A 24596-nucleotide genomic window follows, 5' to 3' on the forward strand; every position below is an offset into this window, starting at 1 on the left:
GGTCGCCAACGGGCTTACACTCACGAGGGATTCACACGATTACTGGGTTCTAGACCACAGAGCTGATTTGTGTACACTCTACCCCTTTCAATCACTTAGCTTATAGACTCCCCCACCCCTGTCCCCCTCTTTCCCTGGTCAACAGGCCCCCTACATGGTGTCAACCGGAAATACATCTAGCTGACGATAGCACCAACATATTAGTAGTTAGTGTAGACGTTCAATGTATTTCTTGTTGTAGTTTGTGTTTCTTTTCATTCTTCTATTGTGTTTCTTTTCTTCTGTTCCCCCATTACCCCTTACTGTTCGCTGCTTTGTCATAATAAACGAGGTATGTTGAATGATCACAATGGGAGTATGTCGGACTCTCAATGTGAAACAAAACTGTTCAGATGTTCAGATCATCAAGGCACTTAGACTTCCATTTTCCGTGTCAAACAAGTGAACAGGACAGGTTTAAAAAATAAAAATAAAAAAATTAAATTATGTCCATTTATGTCCAGCTCGGATCTTTTGCATCTAATCAAAAGTGAGATAATTTGCCAGATGACACAAAATGACATCCGTCATAAGCATTCATTAATGCTCATGGCAGTGTCATATCATAATTATGATGGTATTATGAGTTTTATTGCACCACTGCCAAATAAAGTGTTACCAAATACGATAACTAGCAATTCATGAAACAACTGGAACAGTAACTGAAGAAATAATTAGTACAGAACATGAATTTTGATTTTCATTTACATCTGTAGCGCTGCAATGCATGCTAGGAGGCATGTTGGATGATAACAGTGTTGACAGCAGGTGGCAGGAGAGGTTGACCGTCTACCCCAAAGGAGCAGTGATGGCCAAATGAAGCTTCTTGAAGCAATGGTGCTTCAAATGAGGCTTCTTGAAGCAATGATGCTTCATGGTGCCTCATTTGGTCTTATGATGCCGCTGTCAAATAGTGTTACAAATTAATATCTTTTGGTGTAAGTATCCCATAATACAGTGAGGACAGCTGCGGCTTATTGTCCTGTGTGGCTTATCTATGAACAAATGCTGTTTTCATGTCAAATTTGTTGGGTAATAGCTTATCGTCAGGTGTGCCTTATAGTCCAAAAACTACGGTATGTACTTTTACCATATTTACTCAACTGCAAAAAGTATCTTGTTGTAGGTAAGACCTATGTGAAACTAAACATCCGATATGCCCACGATGTGATTGGTGGCGTTAACTTTAGTTTTACTCAACTGCAGAAAGAACCACTTTACAGATGCTACATGCAGCAATTGCTCATATCCAAAGAAATGACAACAGGAGAGAGGAATGTATACAAGTTGCGGCATTTATTTCCGAACCTTTGACGCGGAAGCCAGTCTTTTTAACCACGACATTTACGACGGGGAAGACGAGCACTTTAAGCGTGAATGATGGCGCCGCGTCGGTATCGACGGCGCACATCTCGTCCCGCCTCGGTTTATGAGCGACACGGTCCGCCGATGAACGGAAGCGCTTAACGCGGGCAGATAACGCTGACAGGGGAGCTCTTCCAGCGCGCCTGTTTTTTTTACCGTATAGATTTGCTTAAGTGGAACCAGCGGCATCGATCAATCGCACACGAGAGTGAGAGAAGCCATTGTCACCCCACCCAGGGTCACATTGTTTTCGAGTGTCACAAAGAAACATGCTCATTTTGTTGAATGTTATGTTTTAAGATCATTTTCACTTTTTTTAACTTATTCACTGACAGTGATAAGGCATCCATTTGAACTGGGATGGCTGACATTGAGTCATCAAGTTACACTGCCATTGACGACGCTAGACATCCAATGCGATTGGACTCGAAAATGTACAATAGGTGGCACGGATATACCCCAAAATCATCAGAAATTGACCCAAAATCACCAGGAAGTAACTCGGAATCTACACCGAGCACCCCGGATGCCCCAAAATGTACAGGAACTGACCCAAAATCAAGAAGTAGTGGCCCAAAATCAACTCATTGACAATGATAAACAACCTCCGTGAAGTTGGCCACTCATCAATCGCAAATTTATAGAAAAAAATATGTCATTTCTTTGTGCTAGGTTTGTGCTGAAAACATTTCTGTTTATTCTGCTCTTGTTTTTGAGGTACAGTATTGGCCCGAATATAAGACGGTGTTTTTTGCATTGAAATAAGACTTAAAAAGTGGGAGTCGTCTTATTTTCGGGGTCTAGACATTATAGCCATTCACAACGCTAGATGGCGCCAGATATCATTGACGCGAATGCCGAACTTGAGGAGCAATGTTCTGTCATGACAGATCTCAGCTACTCTCAAGTTTAACCAGTTTGCATTATTTTTAAGGCTTTTAAACCAGGGGTCCCCATCTGCCGGGCCGCGGACCGGTACCGGTCTGTGGCGCATTTGCTACAGGGCGGCACAGAAATAATTATTTACTAACGACTGCACTCTGGCCAAATTAACTCTGTGCCCTTGTCTAACACACCAATATCCCTGTCTACTCTGGATATATTACTACAGGATAGATTAGAATTTCGTCATAGAAATCCATTGATTGGACTGCTAGCAGTACATCATTTTGTATAGATAATATATCTATGTGCGCTTAAGTTGTCCTCTATTAATAACGTATGACTAAACCGTGGGCATAGCACATTTGTTCCTGGAAATATTTAGACCCCACACGAGCGAAGATGACTGGAAAACAGACGTATTTAGAGAGATTTTTTACGGCGAAAAGGGCACCTGACGAGCCAGAAGATGAGCCAACAATGTCGAAGACCCACGACCCGTTTGTAAATAAACCGAGTGATTCGAACATGTCTGTGCAACGGGAGGATCAGCTTGTAGAGATCGCAAATGACGGCGACCTTAAACGTACATTTGAGACAATAACTCTACCGAGGTTCTGGATTAAAGTCATTCCGGAATATCCTGACATCGCTATGAGAGTACTGAAAACCTTGCTACAATTTCCAACATCGTATCTTTAATCTTAATTATTGCTTAACAACACGGCGAGGTCGTTAACGGTGAGAGAGCGATGTGCAGTTGTTGTGTGCAGCTAACATGGCAGGATGTATTTGAGAACTTTTTTACATGTCCATCCATCATCAAAGGGAAGTTAATATTCCTTTCTTTTATGAAAGTTTGTAGTGTTTACTTTGGAATCGCTGCATTCGCGGCCATTTTTAACATTACGCGTATGCGCAGAACCGCATAGTTGCAATTTTTGATGGGTTGCAAAATTTGTCAGAACACCGGTCCGTGAAAAAAAGACCCAAATAATACCGGTCCGTGGTGCAAAAAAGGTTGGGGACCCCTGTTTTAAACGATTAAAATTTTTAATCGAGTGCATCACAGCTTAAAAAACAATTAATCGTAATTAATCGCAATTCAAACCATCTATAAAATATGCCATATTTTTCTGTAAATTATTGTTGGAATGGAAAGCTAAGACACAAGACGGATATATACATTCAACATACTGTACATAAGTACTGTATTTGTTTATTATAACAATAAATCAAGATGGCATTAACATTATTAACATTCTGTTAAAGCGACTTGTAGTTCTTAAAAGATAAATGTTAGTAAAAGTTATAGAAATTTTATATTAAAACCCCTCTTAATGTTTTTGTTTTAATAAAATTTGGAAAATTTTCAATCAAAAAATAAACTAGTAGCTCGCCATTGTTGATGTCAATAATAACACAATGCTCATGGTGCTGAAACCCATAAAATCAGTCGCACCCAAGCGCCAGCAGAGGGCGACAAAACACCAAAAAACACAAGTAACAAGTGGACATGACACTGTGCTGTCATTTTAATCTGTTTGAGCGGGGCGTGTCGGTTAAATGCGTCAAATATTTAAAGTGATTAATTTTTAAAATGTAATTACCGCCCGTTAACGCGATAATTTTGACAGCCCTAATTATTTTATTGCAATGTTTTTCCTTATTCAGATTTGTTTCAAGACTACAGTTACAGTTAGACCTCACTTTGATGGTTAATGCAGTTATTGCAATTTTGTTGTTTTATCACAATAAATTGGTTTATTTACATTTCAAAAACCAGAAGCCATTCATTTACGAATGTGATTGCACTTTAGCTTACATATTTAAATGTTCACATATTAGGATTTGAATAAGCCAAAATAACATGCCTTTTCTCTCAAATATATTGTGATAATCACTTGTTTCAGGTGTACTGTAATTATTTTCTGTATAAAAATTAATTTGGTGTTCAAAGTCTTTTTTCAAACTTGAGTCTTGAAAAAGAGGGGGTCGTCTTATAATCAGGGCCGTCTTATATTCGGGCCAATACGGTATTAACAATTCTTTTATCGGTCAATCTGAGGTAAACCAGCTCCCCAGTTTGATTAACAACTGGCTAAAAACAGTATCAATCGTATGTGCAAGGTTTGTGCTGTAAATTTTTTTGTTTTTGCTGCTATCTTTTTTTAAAATATTGCGATATTAATATCGAGTGATGACGTCACGCAGCCCCCCATTTATTGCAAAATGGACGCGAAATGGTGCCATTCATTTATGCTACTTTTGTGCTGCTTGCGGTTCTATGATCATGCCGGCCTGTTCAATCACGTGGCATCTTTGACATAGAGGGCTGCCCACAATATGACTCGAAAGCTTTTCAGAAAAGAAATTTTAACCTCTCTCCCAGTTTTTTAATTGGTACAGATGGATCACGAAAAACCAAAGATACTGTATGATCCTTTTTAATTCATTTTTGAACTATGCAGGAACTATTCGCTAATCAACAATTCAAACTAGGAACTATTTTCGCCACTAAAGCGCACTTGTGCTCTTTGGCAGATGATGCTTCAGTTCTGTAATTTTTTTTTCTCTCGCTGGAATTTTTTTTTTTTTTTTTTTTTTTTTGCTTTATGTAGAAATGTAATGGGTTATTGTACATGCAGAATAATAATAACAGTTCATACAGATAACTTTGTGCTGAGAAAAAAATCAACATTGTTTGAAAAAAAATTAAACATCGTAAGCAGTTACTCACAGTTTTACTCATTACTAGAGTATTCTTTGCATCAGATACTTTTTTACTTGTACTTGAGTACATTTTTTAGATGACTACTTTTACTTGAGTATTGAATATTATTTTGAAGTAATGCAACTTTTACTTGAGTAAAACTTTTGGCTACTCTACCCACCTCTGCCCATTATCTAAAAAATGATAGCAGCACAAATGAATTTTTTTTACATCACTGACCAGCACAAACGTAGCACAAACAAATGACACCATTTTTTGCCATTTTTAATAAAAATGAGGGCTTGTTGACTTCAGATTGACCTATTAAAGAATTGTTAATAATTCAAAAACAATAGCAGCACAAACGAAAATGTTTTCAGCACAAACAAATGACATAATTTTTCGAAACATTGGGTCAAAATGGGCCAAAATACCAGCAACAGTGTGGGAAAAGCTTGTGAAGAGTTACAGAAAACGTTTGGCCTTCGTTATTGCCAACAAAGGGTACATAACAAAGTATAGAGATGAACTTTTGGTATTGACCAAATACTTATTTTCCACCACCATTTGCAAATGAATTCTTTAAAACTCAAACAATGTGATTTTCTGTTTTGTTTTGTTTTCCACATTCTGTCTTTGATGGTTGAGGTTTACCCAGGTTGACAATTACAGGCCTCGCTAATATTTTCAAGTGGGAGAACTTGCACAACTAGTGGTTGACTAAATACTTATTTGCCCCACTGTATTTGCTTTATTCCTGCTAGTGATGCCAACGGTGGCTGTCTCACTTTCACCATCAAGACGTTGCAACAATAACCACATGACTCCATTATACCAATCAGAGGTAACCATTTTTTTCTCCACTAGAGGGAGCTCATGCTGTTTGGACAGTTGATGTTTCAAGTGTTGTTCTGGTCTGAATTTGATTATTCCTGAGTCATCTTTTTGGCCTAATATGGTCATGTCATAGGTTATAGTACAGTATAATAATAACAGTTCCTATAGATGAAGTTGTGCTGAGAAATAAATGTACCATTATTTAGATTTTTTAAAAATCACACATTGTAAGCAGTTCCTCACAACGTTACCCATCACTTGAGTAATGTTTTGAGCAAATACTTTCTTTTACTTGAGTAATATTATTTTGAAGTAACGCTAGTATGTGTGTAAAAGTGAGTAAAATCTTTGGTTACTCTACCCACCTCTGCACGCAGCTGTTAATATGATCATGTTAAAAAACATAAAACATGCGTGTTGAAATTGACCAAGTTAACCTATGTGATATTAAATGTTTTCATTCTGTCGTGGCAGCAATATGCTTCGATGAAGTGCTGATATTACGAATTGGACAAGCAAATTGTCTCAGTTTTAAATGTCTCGATCGGTTAAAATGTAACAGTTGCATAATCAATAATCACCATGACGATATTGACTTTGCGCGTATTTACGAGGCCCATGCAATCATCTGATGGCCGTCTGTTGAGCGGACATCAGGGCTGGAAGTGAGTGTTCATGTTTCAGTGCCAATGATGGCGATAGACGTCCAAGCCATTGTGACTAGACATGTACTGAATACCGGTTTCTAGGTATACCGTGGTATGAAAACGGCAAAAGGAAAGTTAGGGACGGCCAAGGCTTAGAGGAGGGCCAACCGACATGTAAAACATGTTTGCGGAGGGTGGCTGCCGTGAAGGCAATACCTTCAATATGATTTCACATTTACACAAAATTAAAGGTGAGTAAACACTGTCATGAACGTTTCCCACCAGCTGCGAGAGTCAACTCCAGCATGTTTAGTGTGTCTAGCGAGGTTAAAACGTGGTGGGTTTTTCTCTCTGGCAACTGTTTTGGGAAAGAGTGTGTGTATAATGTAAACATGATACGAGTCATACAAACGTGCTTTTTATGGAAAATAATTCAATTATTTTCGTTCTGATGGTCATAATGTTGAGCTGCGGCAGTGGGTTTAGGCTCACCGAAAGGACTGCATTTAGTTTAATTTTACTTAAAATATTTCAGTTATTATTTTATTTATTTCAACTTGACATTATACCGTAATTTTCGGACTATAAACCGCTACTTTTTTCCCCTCATTTTGAATCCGCAAATTATGTCTCTAACTCCATTTATGTCCAGCTTGGATCTTTTACATCCATTCAAAAGTGAGATAATTTGCCGGATGACACAAATTGATATCTGTCATAAGTAGGGATGCCGATCGATCGGGTCCGTTCACGTCATTTTCAAAGTATCAGAATCGGCAAAAAAATATTGGACATGCCTTTTTTTGATATATATATATATCTTTTAATTAAATCGTTTTCTAATTGTATTTAACGTTACAGACATAATGTGTTACACTCTTCCAGAGTCTTTAGTTTAAGCTTAAGGTAGGGTTATCAAATTTATCGCGTTAACGGCGGGAATTAATATTTTTTACATTTATCACCTTACAATATTTAACGCATGCGCTGCAAGACCGACTCACACATTGTCGCGTTCAATCTATAATGGCACCGTTTTACCCATACAGTATATAGAGCTAAAAGGCAGCGTAAAATGAGTAGAGTGAATTTTGGCAGCCAGGGAGCCTTTTTTTACATGGCTAAAGCCTTACAATCCCTTTCCCAACGATTAGAATAATCTTGGGAAGCAACGTGGGGAAGAAAGGTTGTAGTTGATCTTTTTCTTAACACCCTATGTTATTTCCCAACGCAGAGAAGATATATCAATTGGTACCACGACGCATAGTCATGGTTGCATTTCCCATCATGCATTTGGGCAGAAGTTAAATGGCTACTGTATCATTTACTGAAAGCTCAACAAATACACTAGATGGCAATATTTAGTCACAATATACAAAGTCACATTTATCCTTTAAGAATTACAAGTCTTTCTATCCGTGGATCCCGCTCACAGAAAGAATGTTAATTATGTAAATGCCATCTTGAGGATTTATTGTCATAATAAACAAATACACTACTTATGTACTGTATGTTGAATGTATATATTCGTCCGAGTTTTATTAATATTTTTCTTAATGCATTGCCAAAATGTATATGATCGGGAAACTTTATCGGGAATGATTGGAATTGAATCGGGAGCAAAAAAAAAAAAAGCAATCGGATCGGGAAATATCGGGATCGGCAGATACTCAAACTAAAACGATCGGGATCGGATGGGGTGCAAAAAAACATGATCAGAACAACCCTAGTCATAAGCATTCAATAATGTTCATAGCAGTGTCACTTCATAACTGTGATGGTCTTATGACAGTCTTATGTCAAATAAGGTGTTACAAAATACCATAACTAGCAATTAATGAAACAACTGGAACAGTCACTGAAGAAGTAATTAGCACAAAACATTAATTTTGTTATTTATGTGTAGTGAAGCAATGCATGCTAAGAATCATGTTGTACGACAACAGTGTTGACAGCAGGTGGCAGCAGAGGTTGACTGTTTCCTCTAAGGGAGCAGTGATGGCCAAATGAAGCTTCTTGCTTTGAAAGCTCTGAAACCAATTGATTCAAACCTTAATTTGGTCTTATGACAAACTTATGATGCCGCTGTCAAATAAAGTGTTACCAGTTAATATCTTTTGGTGTTAACATCCCTTAATGCAGTGAGCACAGCTGCGGCTTATCGATGAACAAATGCAGTTTTCGTGTCACTTTTGGCGGGTGGCGGTTTATAGTCAGGTGCGGCTTATCAATGAACAAATGCCGTTTTCGTGTCAATTTTGGTGGGTGGCGGCTTATAGTCAGGTGCGCCTTGTAGTCCGAAAATTATGGTACTTATGTTCCAATTTGCTAATATGTTTTGAAAAATAAGAATACTGTTTAATTTTAAAAGTTTTTTTTTTTTTAACCTAGATATCTTAAAGCAAGGGCATAGGTTTGGTCTCAAGTGGGAAGTGACTGTATTTACATTGAATTTTTGGGGAGTAATTTGGGGGTGGGACCCAAAAAAAAAGCTCTGCTTCTTCCCACTCCTTTTCGAGCTACGTATGTACTGTATGTATTTGTTATTAATTTTTGTTAAAATCAACATGTACTATTGTTATTGTTTTCCCCTATTCTTGCTGTTTTTGTTATTACTGCTCGAAATAAATTAATCAATCAAAATCAATCAAAACATTGGTAGGGACGATATTACCGTAATGCACATAATGCAAACAATGATCCAAATAACGGACAGCTATCTTGACTTCGTTGTTCCTTGTGGAGGCTGGCCTGACCACAAGTTTTGACGGTTAGCAAGTTTAAAGTTATGCTAACTGTTGCAGGTCGGACTTTCAGTCGTAAAATTAGTGATGTTTCCCCCCACCTCCACAACATTGACGTCTTTTTACATGAAAAAAAAACCTTCTAACATCCCTCCTCTCCGAAAGGGGTTGGATGTTGTCGACATGAATCTGTTGGGGTTGTGTGAGCATGTCTGTGTGTGTGTCTTTGTCGCGGGACGGGGGGCTTCCACCCCCCCCCCCCCCCCAAACGCACGTTTGATTAAATTTGCTAGCATATTTTTGAGTCAATATTTATCATTTTATTATATATATATAGTGTTCATTTATTTTACTTTATTGATTTTTTTTCCATTTGGAGACCAAGACTGGAATGACTTCCCATACATTAGGAGCCAGGTTAGCTAGTTTAAAACTGGTTTACACAGAAAAGTTGTGAGCGTACATTAAAACGTGACTACCGGAAAGGCACCCCTGGTCGCTCAGACTTTTCATCAAGAGTTACGAAGGCTCCTAACGTCTTTTTTCGACCACGACTTGGAATGATATTTTTGTGTTTGTGTTTTACAACAGATTATTTCGATGTACAAGTAGTTTTTTTCGTCTGTGGTTACAAGTGACTTTTGTCTCTGAAAACGCGACAAGGGGGACACAAAACTCGTGAGGTTGTAATTGGTGGTTTTTAACCTGTAGCAAAGAAAAAGAACACCTGTAGAACGAAAAAATCACTTGTAAACGAAAAAAAAAAACACTTGTAGAATTTTTTTTTTTACATTGTTTTTTTCATGTTTATTTCACAACGCAAAATTTGGAAATACAAGGGGGTTTTTTTGTTTGTTTTACAAGTTAAAATTTGTCATTTTACAGGTATTTTTTTATTTTGAAACTAGGTAACGAGTATCTTTTTTGGCTCATAAAACTCGACAAGAATGTGACAAAACTTGTGCACTTGTAATTGGTCTTTTTTAACCCGTAGTGAAGAAGAAACACCTGTATAACAAACAAAAAAAAAATACTTGCAAACAGAAAAAAACAACTTGTAGAACAATTTATTCCTTCGAGTTTTTTTCATGTTTATTTTACAACGCAAAATTTGGAAATACAAGTGTTTTGGTTTTTTTTGTTAAAATTGGTCATTTTACAGGGATAATTTTCATTTTACAACCTGACTTCTTTTGGCACTATTCGATCTCCATATTTTTCTCCTCACTCTGACAGCTGTGCGTTCGTTGTTTAGGCCGTAGTTATCCGGATAACTTTTAATATGTTAACAAATGCCTGCTGTTCTCCATTTTACTATAATTACTTTAATGTATGTTTTTTCTTGGTTTCTCGCAATTTTTTTTTTAAATTGCACCCCAAAAATGTGATTTATACTCCAGTGTGACATGTTTTTTTTTTCTCCTTTTCATTGTACATTCTTTGGCTGGTGCCACTTGAAAAATAGTCTGGAAAAACATCGGTAGGCTATACTCAATTTCTCGAGCTGACCTGTTGACTCGGCGCTTTTTAATTTTGAAACTGCAACAAGATTGTGTAGAGTTAATTCCTTGTACTGACCCATTTAAGGGAAGAGATTAGTCATGTCGGTAGAGGGGAAAGGTGTCATGGCATGTGACTTTTCAGGTTGTCTTGTTTTTGTTTTATCGTTTTGTAATCATGTGCCATTTCTCCATACTGTACAATAAAAGCAAAGTGGCTTCACTACGAGATCTCTGGACTTTCTTTTCCTCAAAGAACCCCTTTTCATTGTACATTCTTTGGCTGGTGCCACTTGAAAAATAGTCTGGAAAAACATCGGTAGGCTATACTCAATTTCTCGAGCTGACCTGTTGACTCGGCGCTTTTTAATTTTGAAACTTCCAATCACTGCCACTCCTCAAACTTGTCACATCACCAACTTTGCAAGGCTGCAACAAGATTGTGTAGAGTTAATTTCTTGTACTGACCTATTTAAGGGAAGAGATTAGTCATGTCAGTAGAGGGGAAAGGTGTCTTGGCATGTGACTTTTCAGGTTGTCTTGTTTGTTTGTTTTTTATCGTTTTGTAATCATGTGCCATTTCCCCATACTGTACAATAAAAGCAAAGTGGCTTCACTACGAGATTTCTGTGGACTTTCTTTTCCTCAAAGAACCCTTTTTCAATTACACTCTGACCTTAAAATTAGGGTTGGGAATCTCTGGCATGAAGCCGATTCGATATGTATCTAGATACACAAGTTATGATTCGATTAAAAAAAAAAAAAAAGATACATTTTTATGGCCGAGCGATTCAATACAGAGTGAAAACGATACGATAGTAAACATTTGTTGTGTGTGTTCGTACAGTATTTTAAACATAAAAAAAGACCACATTTCTAATAGCAAAATTAAACAACAAAATTTCATACCGATGTTTTTTTTTTTTTTTTATGAAAAAAAAAATTAAGGCTTACTATATGACCGCCATTTTGTTGGATGGGATTGATAATAAAACTCCAGTGACAGACAACACTGTTACTGTATTTCCTGGTGTTTTGAACACAAGAGGTAAGTAATTTAAGTGCAAACTTTCAACGTAAACATCTTACAAACAAAAAAAGCTCTAGAAAAAAAAGAATGCAATGTTATTATAAATAAATAATAAATTATGCTTTACCACTGGTATAATTGGGGGAATAAAAATATGGCATTTTAGACAGACAGGTCAATAATCATTTCTTTAACCTTATACACAGCAAAGTCTTTCACTTATGCCTGTGTTTCCACATTTTTTTACTCCTCATCACTGTCCATATCTTTTTTGAAGGGCAGATTTTTACTTGAGGAAGATCAACTAATCCACATGTTCATGTTTAAGTAGACTGCGTTTCGTGGGAAAAAAATCTCCAGAGGGTCGTGCTGCCCTTTCCACCATTGTAGTGGGTTATTTTTCAGGGTTAAAAACTCACCATCTCTGTATCGCTTCACACTAGCTCTGTCCCATGCGAACAGATCTGGCTGCCTTCGTCACTTCAAAGTCCGACTTTTGTTTTCCGGGGTGCGTTGTAAATCAATCGCTGCACGTCGCTGGCGTCGGTGCTCAAACTGTCCATTGTTTTAGCATGTTGCTTCGTTGCCACTACTAGTTTCGTTTTGGGCTGTGAAGAAAACGCTACGGAGCGTGCGTTACAGTGATTTTATTAGCTCTCGCGTTGTTATGACACGCCCGTGACGATCGAGTAATGACAGCGACCAGTAGCGATTCTTCTGAGGCAACCACGACCGTGAGTTGTGCTTGTCCATATTATATCATGCTTGCGGTCTCAATCTAAGTGCGCTGTGTGGTGAATGAGTAAAGTGTTGTCAGTAACGCATTAATGTAATCTGATTACTTTCTTTCAGTAACGAGCAATCAAAAGCGTTCATTTTTCCAAGCCAGTAATCTGATTAAAGTTAGTTTCCTAGGTGCCTGTGCGTTACTATTTTGTTGTTGCCTCATACTGTATGTAGAATGAAGAATATTGTAGTCATGAAGAGCATTTGAAAAGGAAATACTGCGCTTGAGTTTGGGAGTGACATCACATGTCATGTTTTCTCATCGGGGGGAAAAAAACGGGTCACGTGTATTATCATCATGCCTGTGTGCGCCGTCTGCCACGGCGGTCAACAACATAGCCTGGCTAGTGGCTGGATGCTAACAGTGAAGGAGCCGGAGAGATACAACAAACGGCTGCATTTGCTCACTGGAGATACAGCCATTACTTCACATATCCGTCCAGTAAAGATGACAAAAATATCTCCGTGCGTTGCAAACTCTGCGCAGGCTCAGAAAGACTGTCGACCGCTAAAAACTCGACATCCAATTCAACAAGGAAGCACTTGGAATTACAGCACAACGCGAAAAAACTCGAATCAAAGCCGACAGGTAACGAGACAGCCAACACTTCTACAGTTTGTAACCAGCCTTTATAATGTGTAATTATGTACATTTTATACTTAGAGTTTGTAATCATAGGCGAAGTTTTACATTTGTGGGACTGGGGGAAAAGCATGTTGAAGACTGAAACAAAAGTCAAAAGTTTGGACACACTTCATGATTTTTGCGCTTTATATATTTTCACTACTATTGTATATTCTCACTGAAGACATATAAACTATGAACGAACATGTGGAATGGCAAAAAAAAAGTGAAATAACTGAAAACAGGTTTTGTGTTCTACATTCTTCAAAGTATCCACCTTTGAGGTGTCTCCAAACTTTTGGCCAATACTGTGTATATATATATATATATATATATATATATATATATATATATACACATCTTGACACTGTTCGAGGTCAATCAACTGTTCAAGTTGTTGTTGGCAGCGTTTGAAAGCTTAGGTTTAAAGAAATTCTAAATATCCATCTTGCCTCCTCTGGTGTAGTTTTGGCTTAGCAAAGCAAAGGATAGTCTCCGAGCTGCTAGTCTCATGATCTGTTCGAAAAATGATTTTGACCCATTATGAAAACTTTACGTTGTAGGATTTTTGTTCATTTCATTCATTTTTATTGTTTGTTTTATTGCTTTACAACTTTTGGAGACAACATTTTAACGGCTAGGTCTTTATTTCAAAGGGGAAGTTCAGAATTTTTTACATTGGGCTTAATCTTGGAGTTAGCGGGGGTTTAATTATTCGTTGGAGTTGATTTAAACGAATTTTGTGCAATTTGTCAGTTATTTGTTAGTTTTAGGGCTCCGGAATGGCTAAGCTAGGGCGAGTCAATGGCTGGGCAACTAATTAAACCCCCGCTAACTCAAAGATTAAGCCTTATGTGAAAAACTCAATTACAAGCGATGACATTTTTCAGTTATTTTAATGTCGAGGCAACAAAAGGGGAAAAAAATTGGTAAAAAGTAACTGATAAGTTACTTTTAAAGTAACTTACTTACTTTGATAATAATCAGTAGAGTAACTAGATTACTTTTTTAGGTGTAATCAGTAATCAGTAATTAAATTACTTTTTAAAGTAATCCGTGAAATGACACAAGCGCAGCATGTGAAGTAAAAGCTAAATTATTATCCCACTAAGCAATGCATTGAACTAGGCATTAGAAGCCCATTCTTGTGCTTATGATAGCCGAATTCTTTCTCTACTATCGGTTCATTGAATATTTAATGGCTAATTACTGTCGAATGGTAACTTTACTATCGATACAGCTGTATATTTCACCTGTAAAACCAGATATCCGGTCGTATCGGTTTTTCGTTCTCAAGCTTACTTAAAATTAGGGTTGTTCCGATCATGTTTTTTTGCTCCCGATCCCATTACGATCGTTTTAGTTTGAGTATCTGCCGATCCCGATATTTCCCGATCCGATTGCTTTTTTTTCCATCCCGATTCAATTCCAATCATTCCCGATAATTTTTGGCAATTTTGGCAATGCATTAAGAAAAAAATTAATAAAACTCGGACGAATATATACATTCAACATACAGTACATAAGTACTGTATTTGTTTATTATGACAATAAATCCTCAAGATGGCATTTACATTATTAACATTATTTCTGTGAGAGGGATCCACGGATAGAAAGACTTGTAATTCTTAAAGGATGAATGTGACTTTGTATATTGTGACTAAATATGGCCATCTAGTGTACTTTTTGAGCTTTCAGTAAATGATACTGTAGCCATTTAACTGTTCTACCCAAATGCATGATAGGAAGTGCAACCATGACTGTGCGTAGTGGCACCAATTGATATATCTTCTCTGCGTTGGGAAATAACATAGGGTGTTAAGAAAAAGATCAATCACTATCTTTCTTCCCCACATTGCTTCTCACGATATTTCTAATTGATAAGAGAGGGATTTTAAGGCTTAAGCCAATTTAAAAAAGGCTCCAAAGACTGCCAAAAATCACTCATTTTACGCTGCCTTTTACCTCTATATATAGATAAAGCGGCGCCATCATAGATTGAACGCGACAATGCGTGAGTGGGTCGTGCAGCGCGTGCGGTCATTGCGTTAAATAATTTAATGTGATTAATTTTTTTTAAATTCCCGCCGTTAACGCGATAAATTTGATAGCTTTATCTTAAGCCAAAACTAAAGACTCTGGATGAGTGTAAGACATTTTGTCTGTAACGTTAAATACAATTAGAAAACAATTCAATTAAAAAAAAATATATATATATATATATATATATATATTAAAAAAAGGCATGTCCGATATTTTTTTTGCCGATTCCGATACTTTGAAAATGACGTGATCAGACCCGATGCCGATCGATCGGGACATCTTTACTTAAAATACTAGTTACCATAGCGTAGGGTGACCATATTTTGATTTCCAAAAAAGAGGACACTCGGCCCGGCCTCGAGATACTTGAATTTTACTCGAAGGTCACTCAAAGATGCCTATATCACTCTAAAGTGTGCCTCCTCCGTCTGGATAGAAAAATTCTGTTTTATTAAAAAAAAAAAATAAATAAAAAAAAAAACACACAGGCCTATTGCCATATTGTATATATTATATACTATACGTAAATATTTTTCTACAGGCTTCATTCTTCCCCCCCAAAAAAAAAAAATCAAACAATTAAAAAAAACAACAACAACAAAAAAAAAACGAATAATGATTAAAAATAATAATAATAATATAATGCTGACCCATGGAAATGTAGTCCAGTCAATACACACACACACAGTAGGCTATGTGCCAACTCAACATTACTATCACGACTATTGTCGTTGACAAATTGTTATTCCCACTCAATTTTTATTCTCATTCAATGTTCTAAATTGTACGCAAACAATAACCGAAATAAAGTGACAAGCTATTCAACCCGCATGTTTCCAAACACAGCAGTTCAAAACTACATTGCCCATAATGCCTCGCGCGGCTGAGCTCACTGATTGCTACCCTATTAGCGAGCACGGGAGACAAAATCAGACTTTGCTATAAAAGTTGACAATCATCAGCAGTGCAAAGACGCGACACCAAACGGGATTTTACAGATTACACGAGTACAAATCTCCGACAGAAGTCAACAGTTGCCATTATATACGTATTTATCGTAAAAAAAAACTCATAACAAACACAGCTATTTAGAATGCATTCAACCAAATAAGCTAACGCAGAAAAATGGCGTACCGCAAGCAACACGTCACTTCCGCTCATTAATATTCATGACATTAGCTACATTTGCTAAGCAAGGACAAGCCACCGTTTGTCCCTAATAGGAAATGAATGGAAATAGTGTACGAAAGAGATGTTTACAGAGCTAATCCTACCAATTCTCTCCGAAAATGATGTGCCTGGTGCCAAATTGACTGGCATAGATGTGGAAGAATATAAAAATGTTCAGTTAAAGAGATGGCCTTAGTGTCGAAGGCTGAAAAAGAAGAAAAAAACGAGCCGACCTAAGCATAGCTTTAGCTTTTTTTATCGACGCGACTGACAATGACATTCTCCTGTTTCAAAAAGCTATCCTTTACCATCAGCCCTGTCTTTCTTATATATCCTCTGGTTGTCCTACGTCTCTTACCGTTGTTGGGGGTAATTTAGTTAGCTTTGTGTAGCAATCGCAAATGCTACTCAGTGACAGCCAACGAACACTTTTAATTTTTTCATTGATAACACATCTTAATCCTATAATTTATTTACACTTCCCCCTTACTAAAGTTGTTTTATATATATATATATATATATATACATACATATATATATATATAACAGAAACGGTAACAGTGGCAGTCAGATACCATTGTAATTCTTTTCAGGTCATTCATTGTCAGACAGAAGCAGTACGACACAACGTTACACTAAAAAAATACGTTCAAAATATAAAAATGGCTTACCTCTTTGTCCTCTAAAAGACCATGCCAACCCAACATAATGTTTACTGCATATGAAACGTGAATGGATTCGCCGAGCTGGTGTTAAAGTCCGCGCAAGTTGATTCCGTCTTCACATTTGTTCCTCCTGAGTTTTTGGTTTCCGGGAACGTATGAAGAAAAACATCCTTCATGGTCGTAATGCCTACAGTCGTTTCTACAAGTTCCAAAAAAGCAATGTGTGATCGGCATGTTCGTTTTTGAAAGATTACTGGAGAAAAGTAGCAAAAATTACGTTGAGTCTATGCGAGGGCGGGTCTATAATGTCCCACTTCGGCTTTACTTCCGCTTTACGATGCGACGTCACGGTCTAAAAATAGCCTGCGTGCGGTACGCCATTACAAGAGTCATACAATATACTGCATCTCTGTGTACACATACAGTGGGGAGAACAAGTATTTGATACACTGCCGATTTTGCTGCTTTTCCCACTTGCAAAGCATGTAGAGGTCTGTAATTTGTATCATAAGTTCTCTTCAACTGTGAGGGACGGAATCTAATACAAAAAAAAACAGAAAATCACGTTGTATGATTTTTAAATAATAAATTTGCATTCAATTGCATGAAATAAGTACAGTATTTGATACATCAGAAAAATCAAACTTAATATTTGGTACAGAAACCTTTGTTTGCTATTACAGATACCAAACGTTTCCTGTAGTCCTTGACAAGGTTTGCACACACTGCAGCAGGGATTTTGGCCCACTCCTCCATGCAGATCTTCTCCAGAGCCTTCAGGTTTCGGGGCTGCTGCCGGGCAACACGGACCTTCAGTTCCCTCCATAGATTTTCTATCGGGTTCAGATCTGGTGACTGGCTAGGCCACTCCAGGACCTTAAGATGCTTCTTATGGAGCCACTCTTTAGTTGCCTTGGCTGTGTGCTTTGGGTCGTTGTCATGCTGGAAGACCCAGCCACGACCCATCTTCAGGGCTCTCACTGAAGGAAGGAGGTTGTCAGCCAAGATCTGGCGATACGTAACCCCATCCATCCTGCCCACAATACGGTGCAGTCGTCCTGTACCCTTGGCAGAGAAGCAGCCCCAAAAAATGATGTTTCCTCCTTCATGTTTCACGGTTGGGATGATGTTCTTGGGGTTGTACTCATCCTTCTTTTTCCTCCAAACACGACGAGCCGAGTTTAGACCAAAAAATTTTGGTCTCATTCGACCACATGACCTTCTCCCATTGCTCCTCTGGATCATCCAGATGGTCAGTGGCAAACTTCAGACGTGTCTGGACATGCATTGGCTTCAGCAGTGGGACCTTGCGTGCGCTGTAGGATTTTAATCCATGACGGCGTAATGTGTTTCCGATGGTTTTCTTTGAGACTGTGGTTCATTGACCAGGTCCTGCCATGTAGTTCTGGGCTGATCCCTCACCTTCCTCATTATCAGTGATGCCCAGGTAAGATCTTGCATGGAGCCCCAGAACGAGGCAGATTGACCATCAACTTGAACTTCTTCCATTTTCTAAAAATCGCTCCAACAGTTGTTACCTTCTCACCAAGCTGCTTGCTTATTTTCCTGTAGCCCATCCCAGCCTTTTGCAGGTCTATTATTTTATCCCTGATGTCCTTACACAGCTCTTTGGTCTTGGCCATTGTGGAGAGGTTGGAGTTTGTTTGTTTGAGCATGTAAACAGGTGTCTTTTATACAGGTAACAAGTTCAAACAGGTGCAGTTACTTCCGGTAATGAGTGGAGAACAGGAGGGGTTCTTAAAAAAGAACTAAGCCGAAATATTTACTAGTTGGTAATGTATCAAATACTTATTTCATGCAGTTAAATACGAATTTATTATTTAAAAATTATACAATGTGATTTTCTGGATTTTTGTATTAGATTCCGTCCCTCACAGTTGAAGAGAACTTATGATACAAATTACAGACCTCTACATGGCTTGCAAGTGGGAAAACCAGCAAAATTGGCAGTGTATCAAATACTTGTTCTCCCCACTGTATAACCCTATATACAACAGAAGGCACGTGATTGACATTAACGAGAGATAAACTTCCAGAAAGGTGTATGGAGCCACGTCTTTTAGAACTCCTTATTGAACTCCTTAATCTGATCTCTCACTAAACTGTCAGTAGATGGTGGTAATTCCCCATGAAACAAAGGGTAAACTGCCAACAAAAAAGATCTACTCCTTCTCCCTTATCCCGAAGGGATTCTCTTCAAATTGTTTCGTGAAAAATCATAAAAACCGGACATTTTCCTGAATTTATGAAACCCGGCCGGACGCTCCGGAGGGCACGTAATAAGAGGACTTGTCCGGGCAAAAGAGAACGTTTAGTCACCCTACCATAGCGAGCCACCTTGACGCTTTGCCCAATTACTGAGTCGCCGACACTGCGATAAAACATTCAAATGCAAACCTTTCGATCGGGTCCGAAGGCGAAGGCATGAATTTCCTTTTTGCACCTTGCAACTTGAACAAATATTTCAGCGCCATGAAAAGTGAATGAGCCAACAGTATGAATGTTTTATTTCACAAAGAATCAAGTAGGCAGAGTAAAATCAAGACAATGGATCATCAGGATTATTATCAAATTTGCTCAAGGTCACCGAGTCGTTTTGGATTTTCACATGTAAACATGGCTCTGTCGATGTTTGGGATCAATAAACATAGTAGACATGCTGATGCGGGGGTGCAGAATCCCTCTCGCTGGTGCTTCGATAAAGTTCCTGAGTGGGAATAGATCAACTGGCGTTGTTGCACAAGTCTGTGAAGCAAAGGAGGGAAAAGGGAATTTGCAAACAATGTGGCTTTTGAAATGAGTTTAAAAAGCACACCAGAACTGACTAACTTAATGGTTCCAACCTACCATTGTGCGTGACGTGACGGTATTTTCCCAGAAGGCACAGCTCTCTTTTCTTCTGGGTGACTATGCGCTGGTCCTCCAGTCTCAGACCCGTCGGTTGTCTAGAGAAGATGAAGGAGTAGCTGTCTGTACAGGTGCCGTCAATGTCCACCTGTCTGCAGGAGTAATGGACGGCGTAGTTGTCGTAGTCGGTGTCGATGACCCAGTAGTCGTCAACTGAAAGCCAAGGGGATAGACGTTGGTTGAGTTGTCCCATATTATCGAGTAACCAATAACATTGGTCGATAAAAGCATTTTAATTTCTAGAGAAATTGCGATGGTAGCTTTGCTTTTGCAGGTAAACCTCTTCACGTCCTGCTGATTTCACTTCCCGTTGATTTGGGGACATTTCAGGGTCACTTTCTGTTAATATCTGGTCACTTCCTGTTGATTTGGGAACATTACATGGTCATTTCCAGTTGATATTTTGACGTACATGGCCGTCAATGGCATCCACACACAGAGGCGTTGCGTCCCATTAGGCAAACCAGGCAATTGCCTAGGGCCCCCAGCCAGCGGGTGCCCCCAGAGGGCCAACAGATTTAGCACACGCAGCTTTACTGCACTGTCCTAGCGACAAATGTAGGGAGTGTTTCAATACCATGGAATCATTTGGCAGATTATCTAACGATTCTGTTATCAATCCCAATCAGCACTAACCATGTCACGTAGATTATACATGTTTAAGAAAGTCCAATCAGCTATTAATACCACATGATTGTTTAAAGACTCACCAAGTACTCTCTGGAAAGTCCTTGCCGAGTTGTTTTATGTTGATTTTCACAGGCCACCCCATTATTCATGTGACTACTTAAAAAGAAATGGGGATTTTTCCAAAAAAGTCTATTAATGGGTCTCTCGTATTCCTCAGTGAATACTCTATAAGAAAAATATAACATATATGCATCTAAAAAAATCCTAAACAATTTTATCAGCAAATTTAATGCTCATTTTGGTCAGTAGTCCACCAATCAGTGGTTTTTACGGAATAATTTTACGGAGACAGTCCACCTCTGCTGCCACCTGCTGTTGACTGTTGTCATCCAACATGCCTCTTAGCATGCATTGTAGTGCTACAGATGTAAATAACAATCAAAAATCATGCTCTGTGCTAAATATTTCTTCAGTTCCAATTGTTTCACCAATTGCTAGTTATGGTATTTGCTAACACTTTATTTGACAGTGGTGACATAAGACTGTCATTACACAATTATAATTTTGACATGACACTGCTATGAGCATTAATAAATGCTTATAACAGATGTCATTAAATGTCATCCGGCAAATGATCTCACTTTTGAATGAATGCAAAAGATCCAAGATGGACAAAAATTGAGTTTGGGACATAATTGGCCAAATGACACTTAATGACATAAGCATTCAGTAATGTCCATGATAGTGTCATGTCATAATTTTGATGATCTTATAACAGTCTTATGACACCGCTGTCAAATAAAGTGTTACCTATAAAAATCAACAAATAAGCTGCACTGGACTATAAGCCACAGGTATCAAAATGAAGGGATAAAGTAGCGGCTTATAGTCCGAAAATTACGGTAGTTTGAAATTTAAATGCTTTTGTCATTGGAAATGTTTTGGGGGGGGGTTTGTCAAAAAATCCGTTATTGGTGCAATCGTTAACGTTGGGACGAATTCGAAATAATAATATACATATCAGGGTTTATGCTGGTCATTAAAAAGCATTAAATGTCATTAAATGGATTTTGTCAAAATTCAGGCCTTAAAAAGCAATAAACTAAATGTTTGAGAAAATAAAAATGATGTAAACCTGACAGTTCCATTATTAATCAGCGTTGTCTGATATTATCGGGTAGCCGGAATAAGAGAACGTGAGATCCTTACGGGATAAGAGAGCCGATTGGCTACCCGATAATATCGGTCAATAAACGCATTTTAAAATGATATCGGATAATATCGGAAATGTTTTTTCATTATCGGTTTTGGGTCAATATGCATCTTGCCGTCAAAGTGATCATAGAAGCCTTTGTACAAGGGCTGGTCACAGCTTTACACAGCAGATATGCCGTTTGCATTCATGGTGCAAAAATGAAACGACAAATAGATGATTGAAAAATAATGAATTATAAACTCATTAGGTATGTAAGGATAGATTTATTTTGTCGAATTGTGTAGATCCCAAACTTACCTCCAGTCTCCAGGTAGGCTGCGAGTCCCCAATACTTCATCCTTAACTTGGCGGGTACGTTAGTTTCCTCAAAAGTGGCCAGCATGACAGCGCACGTCTCATAGTTGCTAGGTTAGGGCGATAGAGACGTCGGTCGGACACGGCGCTCGTAAAAACAGCCAGGTCAACTTACTTAAGAATGATGACTCGGCCCCTGGCCTTGGCTGTCATGGAGCCGTTGTCTCGCACCATGAACTGGGCCTCGATGTTGTCGATGAAGAACAAACCCGCGGAGTCTGTCTTGTCCACGGCGTACCACTTCCCTGTGTACTGCGGATGAAAGACTTGATTAACCCCGTCCATAGACTTCATAATTGTATTCACGGGTCACATCCGTCAGCTCAACGCCTTCACGTAGGAGGCCATCCTACAGTCCTTTTCAGTTATTTGCAGTTACTCAACACATGCAGGGATCCAACGCCGGATTTAGATTGAAAGGTGTACCGCATACAAACAGGAAGGATTGTCTCAGGAATGATTTGTTCGAAGATTCAAGGTCATTATTATATTCTTCGTACCATGCATGCATTTTGAAATATTGTGGGTAAAAAATCAATGGGAGAAATTAGCCGCTACAGCATTGGCATTGTACTTCGCAATATTTACATAAAATAAATGCTTACTGCACGGTTTTATTGCTTTTAACCAAGAATCGAGACTGTTTTATGTCCGTATCTATAAAGAATTCAGGTATTTAAGCATTTATTCACAAGAATTTTCAATGGAAAAAGCTCTTTGTTTACATGTGGCGGCCGCTAATTTGCTTACTGACTAGCGTCATAGTTCGCAATATTTACGTACAATAAATGCTAACTGCATGTTTTGTTTTTTTTGCATTTAACCAACAATCGAGACGTCCATATTTCTAAAGAATTCTGGGATTAAAGCATTTATTCAGAAGAATTTTCAACGGAAAAAGCTCTGTCTGTGTTTCCACTCGATCAGCTTTGACGGAGATCCCGTCAATACATTCTTACAAGTTTATGCCCCACCTGACAATGATTAACCTTTTCTTGGGCATTCATATTTATTTATTTATTAAGACAAAAACAGGAAACATAAATATAGTAATTAAATACTATTTTTACTTTAATTTTTTTGAATAAAAAAGTTAAGAAAAAAAGTGGGAAACTTTTCTCTGACATATTCTTTAAGTTTTTAACTTCAATTTTAGTTGACCTTTAAATCTTATTTTTCTCAAATACAAAAAAAAAAACATGAAATGCCCAATCACAGCCAGTCCTCCCATTTTAAACGAAATTGTTAATGGCAGACAATGAGTAACATTTAAAAAAAATATATATATATATAGATTATATAAAAATTATAAATACAATAATAAAAATATAAATTATAATAGTTGATCAAATGAGTCATGTTCTTTAAAACTTGTTTTATCATTTTATTCATTTGCAACTCATTTATTCATTAAAAATGCATATGTAAAAAAGAAAGAAAAAAAGACAATAATCATAAAAAATTAATTATAAATGAGACCTGTCATCCACATATGAGAATTATGTTACTATTGTGGCCTACATGACCCCGCTCCACAAAAAATAGACACATACTCTATAAAAGGTTAAACTCGCAACTCACCCTGGCTTTGTTAAAGTTCTGCATGACTTGAATGTTAGCCACTTGGCAGTCCTGCGCCCAGGTCAGGGCCAGCAAACACAGGGACAACACGTACTGCAGCATTCTCCTTCTAGATAAAATGGAACTTCAGTCACTGACACTTCAGTCCTCTTTAGGTTTTTTTTTTTTGTAATCATTTGAGTCCAGGTTAGAGTTAATGATCAATACGTACCTTGTCAGGAAAGAGGAAAAAGTCAGCTCAAACATCCCAGCGCCGCCGAACGCCTTTTATAGTGTCGGCCGAGGTTGCGCAATGGCTCACCTGAGCCCTTCCCAAAAAGCTGCTCTTCAATTGGAGCAAAATTTACATAACCTTCGTCGACTCGCACACCCCTTACTTTCAGCCAAACTTGTTTTCATGTTCAGCCTTTCCTCATCTTACGAAAACACGAGCAAGAAGGTCATCTGGAAAAAGAAATGTAAAGAGCAACTCCATGCAATATTGAGTTAGCTTCGTAGCGTGTTTTAACTCATTTGGTGCCATTGATAGCAATAGACACCCAGTCCGTTTCAAGTAGTAGAGCTCCCAGTTCGAATGGAATGGACGTTTACTAATGACAACCTCATTTAAAATCGCAACTCAAACTCGTCAACGCTGACGAGTTCGGTTAGGGGTGTAGGGGCACCATGGCAGCGGGTGAAAGCCAGGCCAATGTTTATTCTGTATATCATGGGAGCCTCCCTTTCTTTTTCGTCCTCAAACAAAACTTTTTGTCTCTTTTGTTGCTTTGCCATCTTTGCAGAATTGTTGCGAAAGCATTCAAATTGTGAATTGGGAAAGGGGGAAGTGACGTATGCCATAA

The 24596-nt window shown here is 38.1% G+C and overlaps 1 protein-coding gene across 1 annotated transcript; it reads right to left on the reverse strand.

Annotated features, from left to right (window-relative positions):
* Positions 1 to 19586: 19586 nt before the first annotated feature.
* LOC130909147 (retinol-binding protein 4-B-like) lies at positions 19587 to 24582 on the reverse strand. Its single transcript, XM_057825274.1, has 6 exons — positions 23966 to 24582; positions 23755 to 23863; positions 22289 to 22425; positions 22117 to 22223; positions 19914 to 20126; positions 19587 to 19811 (listed from the first exon to the last, which is right to left on the reverse strand). Exons 1-6 carry the CDS (start codon positions 23998 to 24000, stop codon positions 19789 to 19791), a joined length of 624 nt encoding a protein of 207 aa, XP_057681257.1. The 5' UTR covers positions 24001 to 24582; the 3' UTR covers positions 19587 to 19788.
* Positions 24583 to 24596: the final 14 nt, after the last annotated feature.

This window comes from Corythoichthys intestinalis, chromosome 21 (assembly GCF_030265065.1).
Source record: "Corythoichthys intestinalis isolate RoL2023-P3 chromosome 21, ASM3026506v1, whole genome shotgun sequence".
Taxonomy (NCBI): domain Eukaryota; kingdom Metazoa; phylum Chordata; class Actinopteri; order Syngnathiformes; family Syngnathidae; genus Corythoichthys; species Corythoichthys intestinalis.